Source organism: Stegodyphus dumicola, chromosome 3 (genome assembly GCF_044657685.1).
Source record: "Stegodyphus dumicola isolate Sdum_Otavi_A_Nest chromosome 3, ASM4465768v1".
Classification (NCBI taxonomy): Eukaryota; Metazoa; Arthropoda; class Arachnida; order Araneae; family Eresidae; genus Stegodyphus; species Stegodyphus dumicola.
The window spans coordinates 120,466,332-120,486,002 of NC_140770.1; the positions used below are offsets into that span (position 1 = coordinate 120,466,332).

The window sequence follows — 19,671 nt, forward strand, 5'->3', positions numbered from 1 at the left end:
AATCGGAGAAATTTACGTAAATTTTTACTAAATATGTACGCATACGTGAAGCAAAAAATTGAGATTTATGTATATGCGATAAATATACGTAAATCCCTGAAATTTACGTATATTATACGTAAAAGTTGTGAATGAACAGCAGTCTCTCGCGTAAATATACCTAAATTTTACGTAAAATTTATGTATAGTATAACGTAAAAATTAAAAATATACATAAATAAATAGTAATTGCCACTAAACACTTTTTATGATATTTTTACGTTCAACTTGAACGTTTTTTATACGAAAGGCCATTCGTAAATTGCACGTATTTTTCTTGTGTAATTTACGAATGCATGCTGCCTGCATAATGAACATGTTTTATTGTTTAATGTTTCAGCACCCCATACTTAGAAAAAAAAATATTTTTATTTCATGTGCTATTTGTTAGTTTTTTAGTGTAATTTCTTTTTTAAAACTGGAAGTAACATTTAATAATTTGAAGAATAAAGTGATTTTTATTTTAGGGAGAATTAAAACTAATACTTAATGTAAGGAAAATGGTAGTGATTAAAAAAAAAATTTTTTTTTTTTTTAAAGGTCCATTCAGTATTTTTCTAACTGAAGAAGTTATGAACTCTTACAAGTTTTTTACTCATTTATTTAAAAATAATGACAACATTTTCTTGCTGGCTGTGTTTTGAGTGGATAAAACATTAACAAAAACAACACATTATATAGAGTTAAATAACCAGGATTAAGAGTTGCATACAAGCAAAATACAGTTTTTTACGTGTGTAGTACAGTCTTATTCAAAATGATGCATGGTATTTTAAAAGATACTATAGTAAATTCATTTTTAGACGTAGACATGCCAGAATGGGTTTTAAAGGAAGGAAAACTCAAATATTTTCTTTTTATTCGTGATCTGTTATTGAGCATGGAAGATGTGATGGTGCTGTGATTGCTAGAAAGAAAAATGGCCTCTCATGAAGAGAAGTAATTTTGTGTCTTGCAGTATGTAAAATCTTTTGGTTTAATGTGCATTTCGTAGATGTTTTGGAAAAGGTAGTCTAATTGATAAAAGCATTCGAAAGTGGTATCACCAATTTGAAGAAACAGGCTGTCTGTAAATGCAAAGCACTGGAAGGCCACATGTTAGTAGCAAGAATGTAGAAAAGACAAGAACAATATTTCTATACGGCCCAAGAAATCAATTAATGAAGCAAGTTATGAACTGGGACTTCCACAGACAATGTTATGGTACATCTTGAGAAAACGATTACAAACGAAATCTTGCAGATTGCAGATGACTCAAGCTTCCTTCATAGAGACACGCCAATGAATGGAGTTTTACATGAACATGTATAACAAATGTGAACATGAGAATGTATTTTTCCTACCTTGTAATCAATGATGAGGCAATGTTTTATATCAGTTAACTAGCACAGTGTGGGAATCTAGGGGGTAGAAAACCCTCAATGTACTGGGGAGCATGAATGAGATTCAACTGAAATGAATGTATTTTGTGTAGCTTTGGAGACCAAATTATATGGATCAATCTTTTGGGGGGAAAACACAGTGAAAAGCAACTCATATCTTGATATGTTACAGATCTGGCTTTTCCTGCAATTACAAGAAGACTTGAATAATTTCATCTCTCAGCAGGATGGTGTATTTCCACACTGAAAGCTGGAAGGGCATGAATTCCTCAACAATTTAATTCCTAATTGTTCGATACAAATAACAAAATGATGTTTCCTTGGTACTCCAGGTCATTGGATATGACTCCGTGTGACACCCCAAGTGGATGTGTCACCACTTTCACACAACTTGGTATGACTATGGACACGCATAGTATTGCTCTGAACTTAGTAACACCAGACATGCTCAAGCAACTGTGGGAAAAAATGGACTATCATCTGGACATTTTCTGTGTTGACTCAAGGAGGTCATATTGAACACTTAAATCATAAAATAAAAATATTTGAGTTGCCTTTTCTCTTTTAAATTTGTTCTGGTTAGTGTTTGTTTATAACTGACTTTATTCTAGCAGGTTAAAATGCTGCATATCATTTTGAATTACTGTATATTTTTTTCAGGTGTAAAATACAGTAGAGAATTTTTTTCATTTCTGTGCACAGTAAGTTTTAATTTTGTAACAGGCCATGTGAGGTTATTTTGTATATGGTGAAACCACGAGGTCCATTTGTATGATAGGAGGTTTAAGAGAAAGAATGCATTCATGGAGAACTTTTTGAGAGAAAGTGGCTCATATTCATATTACACATGCAGAAAACTGTGAAAATGGACCATGCAGCCAGCCTGTTTGCCTAGGTCCAAAGGCAAACCATATCGTACTACCAGTAGTCTTCAGTGGTTGTAACTACTCATTCACTGGTGGGCTTAATTTTGTAGTAATAGATAAGTAGTAGGTTAGGAATTTAATAAATATTTAATGAACTCTTGATATTACAAGTTCACTGGAACCTTAATTAAGTTTTTAAAATCAAAATTTTATAAAAGAAAATGCCATTAACTTTTCATATCTAAAAATTCAAGTTTATAAAAGTGTGTAGTTCATAAGTTAGATTTACAAGAAAGCAAGTGTGTTGCATATTAAAAATCAATGCAGAGTTCTAAATTTCGCTATTTTAAAAACAAGAAAATGGAAAATTTAATAAAATGTTTTTATATTTAATTTGTGTTAATGGTAGTTGTAATATGAAACAAGCTATGTAAATTTTAAAATTGTAGAGGAAAAGTTGAGATCACAGTAAAATATTTGCTAGATAATTTGAAGTTTGATAATCTTTCATAGGGTCTGACTAGAAAAACATTTCAACCGTATACTTTCAAGCAGTTACAAGAAATAATTATGAGCCGTATCCAAGAACTTCAGGCTTTTGATCCTGATGCTGTTCAATTAGTTGCACGTAAAGTAAGTACTGTATATTATGTCTATACTTGTTTTGATTTTTTCACTTTTGATAAGTGTTTTAATCTTTTAAGCATTCTTTGGTATTCTCCAATTACCTATCCAACCCTGAGTAGAATCAGTAGGCTATGTTGCCAAAGTGGACAACCTGGAATTTTACATAAATGTATTTATCTGGCAACCCATGAATGGTGGAATGTGCATAGTTTTGAAATTCAAGGGTCATGTTTATGGCTTCTGCTTGTTGTTATTAGTGTGTGGAGTTTTGTTTTTCTCTTGTAACAAATCATAATAGACACTGTGGACTTTTTCCACAAATGAAAAAAAAAAAAAAAATCATAATGAAACTGTAAAAATTATTCTAAAAAAATTATTAAAAGCAGCTAGACAGTATCAGCGGCTTTAAAATTGTAAACATTGTCTGGACTTATTTCTGGCTAGCTTTTATTTATCTCCCAATGTAACATTATTACAGAAATCTTGCTACTCAAAAATAGTTTATTAGTTATCCTTAGGTCGTCTTGATACTATCTTTTTCCAAATTTGTGCAATTCTCTCTCTCTCTCTCTCTCTCTCTCTTTTTTTTTTTTTTTTTTTTAAGTTAAAACAGGTCAATGTGTAATCAGAAGAAAAGTGGATTAGAGAATTGTAATTATTTTATTATGTTTTTTAAATTTTAATTTAGTTAATTTTTTACATAATTTTCAGTTTTTCATTATGAATGTTTCTTGCATTTTTTACTACTGTTTAATTTGCTTCTGTTTTATATCATTTTTAGTGTATTATCATTTTTAAAAATAGTTACGTTTTTCACATCTGAGGTTGGCAGAAAATCGGTTGCCAGTGATAGACAACTTTGCAATAGGGTTGGATGGATAATCAAAGAAGTACCCTTTCTTTATTAATTTCAAGATATTTTATAATAAAATGCTTTTTGCAAATATCGTGTGTTCTGATTTGTTTGAACCATAATGATTCAAACTTTCTTAGATAATGTAATTAATTAATATTAATAAAAAGGTCTTTTTCATTATCTTAGAATCAAATTATTTTGCTGTCATGTAAAATAGTCTTTGTTGTTAATTGTGACCGTGGACAAATACTTGCAATAATAAATATTAAATTTTGTATTTTAGTAAATGCAAACTAGTTTTCTTGATGAGTGTTAGATATGATATTTTTTTTAGAACATGTGAAATCTGATTGCAAATTGCATTATGTTATATGATTCTACCATTGGTGAAAGTATAATGACTGTCTAGCAAATATACTTTGACCACTGAAATTGCTGCACAAGGCAGTAAATCAAATAGCAGAATCTTATTTATTGTACATATCTAATATAATATGAGAGAAAGACATGATTAAGAGACATGGGCGATAGACGTGATTAGGTGGTTTGAGGTACACAGCATGCAGAATTCAATACACAAAACTTCCACCTGTGGCCACGAAAACCACTGTGATCTAGCTGGGCATTGAGTCAAACTGTGCTTCGACGAGAAATATGGGTTCTTTATTCTGAAGGCCATTTTAGCTGTGTGCTGGAGTTGGGCTTTGTGTCAGAATGGTAGTGATTAGCAAGTGGTGGTGTACCAGTCTTTTGGCAACCCATGATCAAATGTTCTCAATGGGTGAGATGTCTGGTGTTCAACTGTGGCCTGGGCCAGCACTGGGCAACAGTTGAACACCCTTCTGTATGGAGGAAGGTCAGAACAGCATGGGCCGCATGTCCACCGTGTAATAAAATAAATTGTCAAATATAATTTCCGATACTGCATTATATTTTTTAATAGTTCTTTCAACCACCCTTGGCTTTCTTGTTTATATGTGGTATGGGAATACATATAAAGGAATCTGTGTAATAAGAAGAATGTTTTATAATTTGATTATTCTCTATGTATTATTGTGTGGCACATGTGAATTAGGAGAAGAATCATCCAATGAAATTTATTTGTTGTAAATTTAAATGTGATGGATTATAGAGGAAATTACGTTTACAGCAAAAGATTAAAATGAAGTAATTTTTCTGTTTAAAAAAATTAAATATGCGTTTTTATGTAAAAACGTTAAAATATTACAGTTTGATTTTTAGTGCGTTGAAGTGATTGCTCATTTCTATGTTACATAGAAAAAAAAGAAATTATCTTTTACACAGTAAAATAATATGTAATAATTGTACAAACAAGTAATGTATGTAATAATTGTATAAACAAGCAATGTATGTAACAAGTATGTAATAATTGTACATATAAACAAAATAATACATGACAAAAATAATACATAACAATTGTTATGTATTATTTTGTAGTGTACAATTATTACGAATTATTTTACTGTGTAAAAGATAATTTTTTCTTTTTTTCTACATAACATCTATAAACTGAAATACAGTCAAAAGTCGTTAATTCGGACACCCATAATTCGGAATGATCTATAATCCGGACCTCAAAGCTAAAAACTTTCTGCGCATGCGCCGCGTTGGCACATGCGCACAGGTGTTTTACGCGTGCGCGTAAGACCTTGACTACTGCGCATATGTGTGTGCGCAAGTGCAGAATACGTTTTCGCCTGCGCGTTTAATGTATAACGGACGGTGTAAGCTAAAATTATCTAATTATCTATTTCAGTTAATGTTAATGATTGCGTTGTTCCTTAATCTTCGAATTGGATCCCGCTTATTATTTTTTGCAGACTGTAAGAGCAATTTTATAAAAGTAAACTTGAACTTTCGATTATGTCAAATAGAATTTCCGATGCTGCAACTTCCAAAGGATCTACAAAACGAAAGTATGTTTCGATGTCCAACAAACAAAAAGTGGAATTGCTGCAAAAAATGGATAAAGACATGAAGAATGTGACAGACAGGTTAGTGAAAACGAAAAAATTTCGATTGACAAGTTAGTCGGTATTCTCGGCACAGCAATTAACGGGACTTGAACAGCGGAACTTTGTAACTGAACAAGAAATTATGTCTTTTTATAGAATTGAAGAGAAAGTATTATCACATAAAATGAAGCAACTTAAACAACTTACATTGAGAGAAATGTTTAATAAAGTAAACAAATAAATATTAAGTTTTTTTTTTTTTTTTGAATTTTGATACTCTTTAGATCATAATTGTTCTTTATTTCATAAATTACGGTTTCATATTTTTAATTTTAGAATTTCTGCATGCCATCTTACGAGGTTTAAACTGATGATCTATAATCCGGAAAAATCGATAATCCGGAATCGCCGAAGTCCCGACGAGTTCGGATTAATGACTTTTGACTGTACCATCAATTTCTGTATTTATTTTTAAAAATAATATCGCTGAGAAATTATTTTCTAAAATAATATGCTTGTAATTAAACTAAAACACAACTCTGCTAAAGGCCCATTTTCACGTTTTGCTTACATATGCAGCCCCAGAAGAAAAGAAAGAAAATTCAAGCTAAATTAATATTTAAAGTTTAATTTGAGCAATGCATTGCATAAAATGAATATAAATATATTTCTACAATTTAAAATATAAATAAAAAATTCAAAATTTTTAATCTTTAACAAAATGAATAAATGTATAAAATTTCATCTAATAATGTACATTCTTTTAAAATTAGAAGGAACATAAATAAATCATACTAGCAGATGAATATTCAAAGTTTTTTTTTTAGCATCTTTTTGTTACAGCCAGCTTTTGGATGTCTGGAAACATGCTGTTTGTACTAGCAGTTTTCAGAACAGAGGTCAGTTTCATGACTGCTTATCTAGATCTTGGTAGGGACCTGCTCCTTTGATTTTCTGTTAATTCCATTTGTAAAGGGGCTGGCATTTTTGTATAAAGATTGTCTGAAAAGTTCTTTTTCACGCTAAGGTTGTGTATGTGCCTCAATATTGAGTGGAATTCCAATTTTTATTAATATATAATACTTAAATACTTTTTATTATTTTCGTATTGTGAACCAAGGGCTGCAGGAAAATGAGACAATTTGACGTGCCTGAGCTAGAGAGATAACTTAAATAATTTGTCTTATTTAAATAAACCAATAAAATCTTTGAAAAAAATTGCTATCTTTAATAAGCTCAAAAGAAAAAAAAAATTGAAATTAGTTATTCTTTTTGCGTTTTTGGAAATCAAACTATGAATTTAGTTCATTTACCTAAAATGCTTATAATTTGATATTTCATTCTAAGTTTACTGTTTTATTGTTTTTTCAGGTTGCTGCAATATCAGGTGATGCTAGAAGAGCCTTGGACATCTGTAGGTTTGCTACAGAGGTTGTGACTTCTAATAAGTCTTCACCTAAGAAAAAATGCAAAGTTCTTATTGGAATGGAGCATGTGGATATTGCTCTTCAACAGATGTTTTCATCACCTCTTGTTTTAGCTATAAGGTATATTATTTAATAAAACTTTGAGTTTTAGTTTGTCTGTTAAGTATAATAAATTATTGTATGCTTTAATTTAATTAAAGTTTAATTTCTTTTGTAAATAAAGAATTTAAATTTCTTTTGTAAATTTTTATTAAAGTACTCAAATTTGTGTCCAGCTTTTTGTGTGATTTTTTCCTTTTCGTTTGAAATTCAAGAGCAGTTGCACTATTCAAATAGTAAATTTCTTGATTGTAAAAGACGCTAAGTTTAGTGTATCAGTAACTCATTCATGAATGATTTTGCATGTTATGAATGACTGAAAAATCTTGAATTAGAGAGACGGAGAGAGAAACTTACTGATTTTGTATTCATCTTTTGAGTATGGAATCTTAGAAATGAAATTATTGTTACTTTTCCATTGTTATTCTTGGAACTTATGCTTTTTCTTTATCTTTAGATGCGAGTTACAAATTCTGTTATATTTTCAGGTCATCTTCTAATATTGCAAAACTGTTCTTCCGAGGTATACTTTCAGAATTTATGAGAACTGGATCTGAGGAGACAACACTACTCAGGATACACCAACAAGTGGTTGCTGCTTGCAGATTTGAAGGTATTTATTTGTTCCCTGTGTCATGGTGTATTTTTATTTGAAGAAAAGTAAAATTTGTTATTAAACTGAGATGATAATTTATGATTAGTCTCCAAAAGATTAAAAACTGTTATTTTCAGTTATTAAAAGTTTATTAATTTTGTTGGGGTGGGACTCTTAAAATCTAATAGTTACTTTGGAAGAATGATATTTAAACAATTTCACTTTTTCCTGCAAAACAATATATGTGAAGTGTTTTTTTTTTTTTTTTACTTGCAACAAATATTCAGAATGACCCTATTTACTTTTAAATAAAATATTTTCTAATAAAATATGAAAAAATATATTAGCAAAACAACAATTGGTAATCTAAAATTATCGGAATGATTTGAGAGATATTTTCAATGATGAGCAGTGTACTGATTACTAAAGTATTCTCATTGATTCCATTCGTTGCCACGCTGAAGTACTATCATTTAAAGCCATCATGAGAGATACTAATTATTCAAATACAACTGAAATTGCAATCTTTCTTTCTTTCTTTCTTTTTTCTTTCTTTCTTTTTTTTTTTTTTTTTTTTTTAAATGCTTCTATTCTGGGCATCAGTAAAAGTAGTTTTCCCAAAGTTTTGGGGGAAAATGATTAATAATTTCTTAGGTTAGCATCCAAAGATACGAATAATCTCAGTATTTCGGACCTTATGTTAATTGTGCGGAGAAACAAAATTTATATTTAAGCAAAAGCCTAAAGAACTTAATAGCCTAATTTTAAGTAAATATTCTTTCTCAAATAGTAGTTTCTCTGCAATGCGCGCTGACATGTATAATTTAATTTATCCTTTATAAAATTCTGCTCATGAGTTATTTTTTTATGTAACTGTAAACCAATGAATATGCTTCTGCTTCATTTTGTTTCGACTAGAATAAAACATCCTTAATTATAAATGATGAATATAAAGGAAATCAGAAGAAAATAATCGGTTTCTGGACCTGAAAAAAATGCTCAATTGCCCAGTATAAGTTTTAGAAATTTTTATTTTCTTGGGACTAAACTTTTCTAAACACAAAATAGTAGATATAAGATATATTTATTCATATTTATTTGTAATCATGTTAATCACGTATTCATTAATTCACTTCAAAAGTCTCTTTATATTCAATACTTGTCTCATTATTTTTTAATTAGTATAAATTTGGACTTGTGGCTCTCGAACTTTCATAAAACCTATCATGAGGCTCCCATCGTTTTGAAGTTTGGCCATCCCTGGTAAATATTTATTAGGAGCACCTTACACTTTCATTGTTAGTAATGTAAAATTTTAGATAATTTTTGTAAAAATAGTTATTTAATCTCTTTATTAAGTTGTAGAAACATTAGGTATATTTTTGGAAGCAGAAAAGATGAAAAATTAACAACGCCTTCGCCGCAAATCGAACTGCAGACCTCTGAAATACCGGCCCAGTGTGCAGACCACCATAACACAAAGTCATGCCAAGAAGGTGGGAGAAATACCTTATATACTCCCCCTTTTACAGGGCAACTGGGTTTTTAGGGTGCCCAATTGCCAAATCCTGGGTGAGGAGAATCATCATCCAACACCCTTTTAGTTCAGGCACCACTGTAGAGACATAAGGTATATTTTTGGAAGCAGAAAAGGGTGAAAAATTAACAACGCCTTTGCCGGGAATTGAACTGCAGACCTCTAGTATACCGGCTCAGTGTGCAGACCACCACACCACAAAGGCATGCCAAGAAGGTGGGAGAAATACCTTATAAAGTAATTAATGAACTGCTGTTATTGAATTTGTCAGCATTCACTGATGTATGCAGGTTATACTTATTAATCTGGTTTAAAAATAAGAAAAAACTTCATTTATCTTTTTTGGTACATCAGGAAGTGTAAACATGATGTCTCAGTTGGGAAGAAGAATCTTCTTCATGGAAATTTATTTCTTGACAAGACATTTTGACTCACATTAAACATTGAAAAGGAAAAACAAATATTTAAATCCTATTTCTTATACAGCCTCTTTTCCTTAAATGGCTGTAAGAATCAACTGCTCATCCATACTGGCACGAACCGGAACAGAAAACTCACTGTCTATTACAACAACAAAACAAGGTTTAAATATTTTCTCAGTGAAACCTCTGGTGCCATCTAGTGAGGGAAAGGAACACTTCAAAATGAATGCATAACATACTGCCAATTAAACACTAAAATTATATATACGTCATTACTCAGAAATAATGTAATAAAATACGAAATAGTATCTTAAGAAAATTTCAAATAATAAAAACATTAAAGTCCTAAAATTGAGTTCTGAAAATATTCATACAGTTCACCAACTGGATGACTAGATCATCATTTTTAGATATCTCCACAAGGTAATGGATGAAACCTTCTGTTGACAAATTAGTTCAAGTTATGACTGGATACTCAGTGCATGTGTAAATGACAATCCATACTTTGGATTTGTTCTTTACAAAGAGACAACCACATAAAGCAATGCCCACAACTTCAAAAACTTTTGAGTTCCTGATTCGGTCAAATGGAAGATGAATGAGCAGAGTGAGAAACATGTTTGAAGTAAACGTTTTGTATTTCATGCATTTTGATAATTCACTTTAGATGTTATGCTTAGCAGAAATAATTCAATTTTCTTGCAAGATAGAACCAACAGTCTGGAGACGAGCATTACAGTTCTTTAAATGACAGTTTTGTATTAAGCAATTTAAAATTGTTTAATACAATTGTTAAGTTATTTACTGCATGGTGTTCAGGGTTGCCACGCTACCTGGAAAACCGGGAAAAGTCAGGGAATTCGAAAATTAACCAAAAAATTCAGGGAAAAGTCAGGGAATTTAAGTATTTTTGTCAAAATCTGGAAAAGTCAGGGAAGTTCATACAATGATCCCGCCAAAAAAAGCGATTTTTGCGCCGACGTCGGAAGAGATAACTTTTTTGGCGAATTGCCTATCACGTGAGTGTCTGCTGGCATAGAGCCAATTTTCGCAGCTCCAATTTGATTGCCTTATAGAAACGCAAAGCAAGTTTCCTGCAATGGTTTGGTTTCCAGTATTCTCGAGAATCACATGTGCAGTGCAGGAACTAAAGAAAGTACCTGTTCTCGTATAAAACAAAATGGGTTTAATCTTAGTATACGGTACCATGGAGGTTAGAATCAAAGAATATGTATTGTAAAGAAGGAAAACCTCTCTGCAACAGACGTGGCTCCGTTCCATCATAGAGGGGAACAGCTGTGCATGCGTGATATATCTGCCGCCAAAGCTGGAAACCGGTGTCGAAGTTCGAAGGTCACGTTATCAAGAGTTCATTAAATGAATATCCTTTAAAATTTCTTTAATCACTTGCGCTAAAAAGACGTGCCACGCACGTCGAGATGTTTTTGTTTCAAACTGCGAGCGATGAACACCACGTCGATAAGCATTTATCGCAAAAATGAAAATAACATGGTGCACACGTCGCCTAACAACGAGATTGTTTATTTCTCGAGTTACAGCTCTGGATTGCACTAGCAGATGCGGAGCGGCGTAAATGAGACACTTTACCACTTGCTATATTGTAGCGCACAGCACCGCAACCGTGAAGTTTAGTCTTAGCACAAGTAGTTAAACTCTAAATTAAAAGAAAATATTTTTTGGCGCAAGTAAATTAATTCATAGGTTAGTAATTTTCAGGGGGGGGGGAACTACGAAAATCCGTTTTTAAAATTATTGCGAAAAATCCAAGAAGAAACGTCCTTTGATAAAACGTTTCTTCTTGGATTTTTCGCAATAATTTAAAAACGGATTTCCGTAGCTTTCTTTTTGTCAAAGAACGTTTCTTCTTAACACGTTTCTCAATTTCCGGTACATATCGCGGAGAGGGAAATTCTGGCCGCCAGGTTCCGTCGCCAAATCCCTTGGTAAAATTTCCCTCCGCATTCTAGAGGCGTAATAGCATTTTACTTGTATGGAAAATTTTCTTCTTTACATAGACCAAAGAATTAGAGATTCTTTGCATAGACGTTTTTTGGTTAAAATAATCTCCATGTATGGATTTGGCGACATGATGATGCGCAGTAAACGGGTCATTTTGGTCTTGGCGACAATTTTCAGAATCGTGCCAAAGCCTTACCGTATACTAGAATTTTACCGCAAAATCTTTTTAAACTTTTCTTTTTAATAAATACCTTGCCATTTTGCAGTAAAATAAAAATTAGTAATCTGTCATCTAGGCTAACCATGTAATATAACTATATTTGCTAAAATATCGTTGATTATTCTAATTCAATTTTTAAGTAATTATCTTTATTTTTATGTTATTCGTATAATTTAATGATGCTTCTTCCCTCTAAATTTATTAATTATTAGTAAATAATATTTCTAAATTTCAGGAAATTTTCTCTGGCATAATCTTGAAATTAATTCTAGCAGTATGATGACATACCATCACGAAATTTAATGCACATATTTTTTTCTTATGTATGCTGAACTAAATATAAAATACCTCAATTTATTAAAATAGATTTCTTTCTTTCGTTTAGCTGCAGAATGTCTGCAAAAAGAGCCTTATTTTATTCCAGATTGGGAAGATTCTAATCTCAATCTTCAATGGAGAAAACAACAACTATTATAATTATATTTGTGTTTTCAAGTGTTAAGGTGCTTTTTAAGAACATACCTCACACAAATTAAATTTACCTAAAATCTAACCTAACTATTTAGCATTGCGTTGTGATTTATAAGGACCGGATTAGCCTCGTGTTGAACTGGTGATGATTATGAGTAATAATTAAATAAAACATACATTTGTTATCCAATGTATATATCTTAAATTTTATTAAATTTCTTAAGTGGAAAAGTAAACATAATTATCAAACTAAGTATACCAAGAATAATTAAGAATAAATGTCCTCTGGGATTTATTGAATAATTAAGTGAATTTGCTACACAATACAAGTAATACCATAATTTACCTCTTAGCGTAGCCAACGTACATTACGCGGATAGACTGGAATTTTCTTGAAACGCACCTGGAAAACCTGGAAAAGTCAGGGAATTTCATTCTCCTGTTTGAGTGGCAACCCTGGGTGTTTGATGGCAACAAAATTGGATATTTGAATAAAAATTTGTCATCACGTTCTAACAACTTTAAGTTAGATAACTGTTTTGACTTGCATTTTTGTTATTTTGATCTTTCACAACAACGAGACCTTTGACAGTATCTGAGATTCCTCCAAAACTTTCTGACTAAATTCTTGACCAATGAAACTTCTCTGCCTCTTTCTTTTCTTCGACGGAAAGTTCAGATGGAAAAAACTAATTTCTGTCTCTACATTTTGATATAATTCTTTTCATCCAACAAATAATATTTACAAATCTGCAAAATTTCAAAATTCTTTCATAATTCATGAATTGATGTACTTATTATTATTTGCAGTTTTCTTTCTTTCTGACATAACTAAATCTTTATTAGGAACCTCTTCCTACTTGAGTCAATTATTTTCTTTCGTTTACCCATTTTGGCCCCTCCCACCATCCCGTTTTGATAAGATGTATAGTTGTACAACCACGTTATGTTTAGTTATAGACTTTTATGTTTATGTTTAGGATCTACCATGAGATGGCAGGTCCGCCAGATTTAGATTACCTGGGACATGATACTATCGGTGTAATTCTGTGAGTTTGCATATTTCTTTGATTCTGTTACCCACGAAAGTACGCCATTGGTCATTTCTTCATATCCATGCTATATAACTGTTGAAGAGTCACTTGAGTGATAAACTGGGGCTGTAGGGACATCCAGAGCCTCAAGAATATAGTTTGCTAATATGACTCTCAAAACACAAGCAAGAAATTCCAGATGCAGGATTGCCAAAGTTTTTTGGAGCAAGTCACAATTTCGCTCCTAGAAGCTGTACTGAAATTCTTTGAACATCTTCACAGCATAGGAAAATTACTGTTGCATGTGCTATTTGACTCGCACCACAAAAAAACATGCATTTTCCCTTATTTCTATATATATTGTGTATTATATAGTGTCTGTATATCTTTAAGTTAGATAACTATTTCAGTTCACTGTACCTTCTCTGGAAGCAGAGAATCCCACTCTGACTTAGCTGACCAGGCCTCCTGAATCATTAGCCTGGCTGGCAACAAGGCTGAGATGAAAAAACTGATGAGATCATAAATACCTTGTGTTATAGACAAAATCTTCTGTTTAGTAGAATTTTCTATTTCAGCATCAAATTTATCGCATATCATTAAACAATCCTTCTTTCTGTCCCATCTAATCCCCCGAACTGAAGCTGGAGTTGTAAGATCTCCTTTAAACAAACTTCTGTTTTCAGATGATAACTTTTCTGTGTCTTCTCCAGGACTGGGTTGCTATAATCTCAAATTCACTTTAGCTTCAACCATAATTTCTTTTGGCTTTGAGATAAATTCTTCTAGTTCATATGCACTATCTACGAGGTTACGCAGTTTTCAATATAGAAGGATTTCAGGGGTTCTCAATAATTGCTTTGAGTTCTTCTGGATACTTTTCCAGATGGTACCAGTCTTTTCGCGAAATCTCAATAATATGGCGGGAATTTTAGGCCATTTAAAAAAAAACAGTTATTTAAGATTGGTGCTCTTTCAACTTTACACAAGGTGTCAAGAACTGGTCTGATAGAGGTAGTGGTACTCTCTGACTTAATAACTGGATGATGATTTAAATAGTGGCCTCCTAACTCTTCTAATTCCTTTTTTGGGACTTCCTGCATGACATTCTGTAAAGATTTGGTGCTATTTAACTTCTTCAGTCTTCTGGTAGAACAAAATAACCTTCTTTCTGCTTCATTTCCACTTGAGGGGATTTTGGGTCAATACAAGTCCATGGAAGACCAACACAGTAATGCCTGTCTTCACATCGACCAACACAGTAATGCCTGTCTTCACATCTCATAAATTCTTTAAGGAACATGTCATGGACTAGCTCTTCTTCTTCCTTCTCAGACAACATTCGAGCAGGATCATTAATTCCTTTTGTTTCTAGCCACCACAAATCTGGAACATTCAGTTCTGTTAGAGATAAATTAATATACAACGTAGCTGTACCACTGCTCACCTCACGTAACCTTGGGATGCATTCTCTAACTCACCGCAAATTGCCCATCCAAGTTTTGTTTGAATTGCTGTTAGACTATTATTCAGTTGCTTGATTTGACCCATTAGGAGTTGGCCATAAGCATTGCTGCCAATTAAAATTTCTATTTCTGGACTTGCAGTTCCAGTATCTGATATACACATTCTATTTTTAAGCTCTTCTAGAACAGACTGCTTGGGAATGCGAGGAATTTTCCTACATATCTTTTCTTGGTCAAGGAATTCGGTTGTGAGAATTGATTTGTGACTATTATTTGGTACACTTAATTTAATTTTATATTTACTATGAAGTTTAGCTTCTGTTTGTGCACCTCCAAATATCCTGTTGGTAATAGTTGCAGTAGCGAGAGGCTTAAGATCAAGTTCTTCTGTGGTGCTTTTCAAAATATAACTCCTTTGGGACCCACTGTCTAATAAGAGTCATACCTTCTTAATTTTCTTATTATCCTTAATCAATATTTCTAGTGTCATGACAACTATTTCTTTTGAACACTGCTGATTTGGGAGTGTGTTCTGGACATTTGCTGGGGCTTTGCTTTTATTACTAGTTTCTTTTGCTTTGCCCATTTCAGGACAGAAAAGTTCTGTGACTATGCAGTCCTTAATTTCATGCGACTTACCACAGAACAAACAAGGTATTTCATTAGCAGCGAATAAACCAGCTGCCGTAGGGTACTTATTATTCCTTTTCATCATTTTCTCTTTTACTTTATCTTTTGGGATAATACTTTCAAAGCCTTACCTGGCTAACTGTAGTCTCTTTACCCGCTACCTCCTCCTTAAATGTTAAATTCAACTTCGGAAAACTCGCTTCACTATCAGAAGCTTCCTTTTCTCTAACATCGTATTTCTGACATGCTCTTAAAATATCATCAGCTAAGCAGGATTCCATCATGGGGTACAGCAAGGCTGAAGTACTTCTACATCAAGCCCCCATGGATTCTAAAGACCTTAAATGTGCGTCTACCTTGGTAAACAAGTCACACGATGATAATTTGTTTTTACACTTAGCTTGGACATTTGCTATAATTAATTAAAAAAATTCCCTGACGTACACTTCGAAAAGAATGTCTTTGTACCCAATATGCTCTTGAAAAGCTGACAAAGTTTTCGAATAATTTTCTGAAGTTATTGAATAACTTTCTAATAAACAGCTAGAGCTCCAGGTTCTACAGCTTGCAGCAAATATTGGAACTTGTCACGATCATCCAATTCTTTATCTTCATGAATTTTCTTAAACTGTGCCCAAAATGTCAAATAATTGATTAACTGAAAATCAAAAGGTTTTATATTCAATTTAGGTAATTCATATTGTTTGACTATAGAGTTACTACTGACATCAGAATTACTAAAAACTGTGTCATTTGGAATTTTGTTTAGATTTAGTAATTCAGTATCTTTTCTTTTAATTGTGATGAATTCATCAGAATATTTCTCGTTTTCATCCATCACTTTCGCATTGACGGACTTATCACATTTACCATCCTCTAGTAACATATCTATTATACTGTTATCTAAAACCTTTAATTCACTCGTGATGCTTTCAATTTTAGCATAAAAATCAGAAATTTCACCTTTATTGGAAGAATCCTTTTCTAGTTTTGATTTGTGAATTTCATATGTTTTTGTGAATGACACACGTAAAGAAGCATGTTTCTTTTTTACTTTATCCATGTTCTATAATTACTCAATCGTAATACTCTATGATTAACTATATAACTTAGTATTAATAAGTAAAAACTTTGTTTCGATACCTTAAGAACACTCAGAATATTAAATTCAATTACATTCTTTCACAAAATTAAAATACACACTTTATTCAAGAACATAAAACTTCTAATATATCTAAATGAAATGATGATATATCTAAGTGATCTAATGAAAATATTAAATATCTATTTCTATTCAACTTAAATATTAACATGCTTTCATTCAACACAATGCATCTTTAGAAAACAAACAAAATTCAAGTACTTCCATTTTGAAAAGCATATAAATAACAAGTTCTTCATTCATTTGTTTTTCGTTAGGACAGCACGTCCTACTGGCAGACACCAGAAGATTTATATTAAGTAATTAATCAATTGCTGTTGATTGAAGTTGTCAGCATCCACTGATGTATGCAGGTGCTACTTATTAATCTGGTTTGAAAAAAAGAAAAAACTTCATTTACCTTTTCTCAGGTGTCAGGACTGTAAATGTGATGTTAAAAAAAAAAAAAAAAAAAAAAAAAAAAAAAAAAAACTTCTTTAAAGAAAACAACACATTTTGATTCACATTAAACACTGAAATAAAGGGGGGATTAAATGCTATTTCTTTATACAGCCTCTTTCCCATTAATGGCTATAAGAATCAACTGCTCGTCCATACTGGTACAATCCGGAACAGAAAGCTCACTGCTTAAATAGACAGAAAAGATAAATAAATAAAAAAGAGATTTGTATTTTCTCACGCTAGTGGAACCCTTGTTGCTATCTGGTGAGGGAAAGGAACACTTTAAAAGGAATTCTTGTTGCCACTGAACTATATGATAAATTATTTTTCTCCTTTTAGTTCATTAAGTAGTGAGAGAACTGTTTGTGTCACTAATTCTGCCAATATCAGTATCAACTGTACCAATGGAATGGCTTTTTTCACCAGTAAGAAAAATTGATTTGAATAATATAATGGGCTAATGAATTATATCTGGACCTATGCTATAATTCAGTCTTCATAAACCAAGCAAAATTGAATTGTTACAACAATATAAATAGTTCACAATTTTAAAAGGATTTCCATTTTAAACCTCAAAACTGCCAAATTTTAAATCATTATAATTTGTATTTCATTATTTTATATGCTATGTAATATTTTATTTTACAAAGATAATACACAAGTAATATAACTAGCTTTGAAATACATATAATGCTAACTCTCATATATTTATACAATTTTTTAAAAATTCGGTATTAAGGGTAAATTCAGGTACATTTTTGTTAAAATATAAAGCAAAAAATTGAATATTAAATTAATATATTTTATTTTAGAATTTTGTCATAATTTTCAAATGATGTATTATAAACTGCCTTCAAATGAAATTTGTCAGTTTTTGTCAGAGTCCTTTCGAAGCTAATTAATGCACAGCAGAAAACCGTTCGATTTTTCATATATCAAGATTGGAAACTATAGATTATACAATTTACGCTGTATTTTATATGCATATTTCTTTTGAAATGTATATATATATATATTTTAAAAGCATGGTTTGTCAAATATATCAGTAACTTATATTTTCAGTAAGTCAAAAAACTTTTGATTTCTTATCCCTTGTATTTCAATTTATTAAAGTTTGACTCTACATACATAAAAATTTCTTTACTTGCATAAAAGCATATGCTTTTTACTGAAAATTTATTCAGTAAAAAGAATAAATTTAATAAATTTAATTTATTCAGTAAAATTCTAATTAACAAAGTTTCCCCCTTATTTTAATTCTTTATATAAAAATTTATAAAATATGGTTTTCTTAATTTTTATATTAAAGTTGTAAAATGTACAAATTTTATCACTCTGTAAATTTTTTAATATAGTTGCTTAGTGTTGTTATACTATATATATCTTTCTTCATTTGTAACTTTGCTTTAAGAACTCAGGTTGAAAATTTTAGTGTTTTCATTTCTTTAAAGGGCAAAAGCCTCCAAATTTCTCTGAAGTTCACAATATTTGCGCTCATCTGGCAGCATCACATCTTATTCTGGTCGACAACTTTCAAAACGATTTACATATGAAAATACGTCTGAATGTTAGTTCTGATGATGTAAGTTATGCATTAACAGGAAAGTGATGACTACTGTTAAACTGGAATTCAACCAGTTTTATATAATTTGCTTTATTCATTGTTTTTGACTCATAAAAGTATAAAGAAATTTTTAAGAATATTGTTGATTTATCTGTAAAATTTCAGAAATGAGTGTTTATACATTATATTAATGTTGCAATCATAATTAAATTTGTAAAATTAATAGTTAAAAATTTAAATTATGTATATACTATTTTTGTACTATATGCCATTGTATACTCTCATTAAAATGTAACAAAAGATTTTAAAATGTTTAAGTCTTTGTGTCATTTAATTTCAGTGTTAACATTTTTAGTTATGTAGTAATAAATATTCTATACATTTTCATCTGTGTTTTGGATTGCATTCCTTGTTATTTTGTATTGGTGCTTGTCAAGCAGTTTTAATTCATTTGTATAGCTGAGAAGTCTAGTTTCCATTTTGTATTCATCATTTGTAATATGAAAATAATAAAAAATTTCTACCATTTAATGTGTTAAATATGTATTAATAAAGATAGTACAAAGTCTGCAATCCAATATGTATCTCTGGACTAACTAATATATAACAAAAAGCAGGTAACTATCAATACAAATTTTCTTTGAACTAGATTCCTGCTTGTCACTTTCAGACACCTGATTTAGAAATCCCCATTGTCCCCAATAACAGTGCATTGGTTGCTGTATTAGTGTTTGCCTCAGTCACACTTTTGGCACTTGAGTGACTCTAGAGGATTAGCATTTTTCTGTTTGATTTAAATAATAAATGAAGCTGCAAAACAAATATGCCAATGACAATGATTATAAGTTACGGAGTGCCTATGGTTCAAAACCATGTA

At 31.2% G+C, this 19,671-nt stretch overlaps 1 protein-coding gene across 3 annotated transcripts in view; it reads left to right on the forward strand.

Moving 5' to 3' along the window:
• The window catches only part of Orc1 (origin recognition complex subunit 1), a 156,213-nt gene extending 136,888 nt beyond the window's left edge, over window positions 1-19,325 (forward strand). For 2 of the 3 annotated variants that reach the window (XM_085813248.1, XM_085813249.1), the window contains 4 exons: window positions 2,801-2,920; window positions 7,118-7,293; window positions 7,761-7,885; window positions 18,682-19,325. In XM_085813248.1, coding sequence (XP_085669374.1) covers window positions 2,801-2,920; window positions 7,118-7,293; window positions 7,761-7,885; window positions 18,682-18,839 — 579 coding nt within the window. In that variant the 3' untranslated portion in view covers window positions 18,840-19,325. Of the gene's footprint in view, window positions 1-2,800; window positions 2,921-7,117; window positions 7,294-7,760; window positions 7,886-9,049; window positions 9,131-18,681 lie in introns of all 3 variants that reach the window. The other variant, XR_015040249.1, reaches the window with a different exon arrangement.
• Window positions 19,326-19,671: the final 346 nt, after the last annotated feature.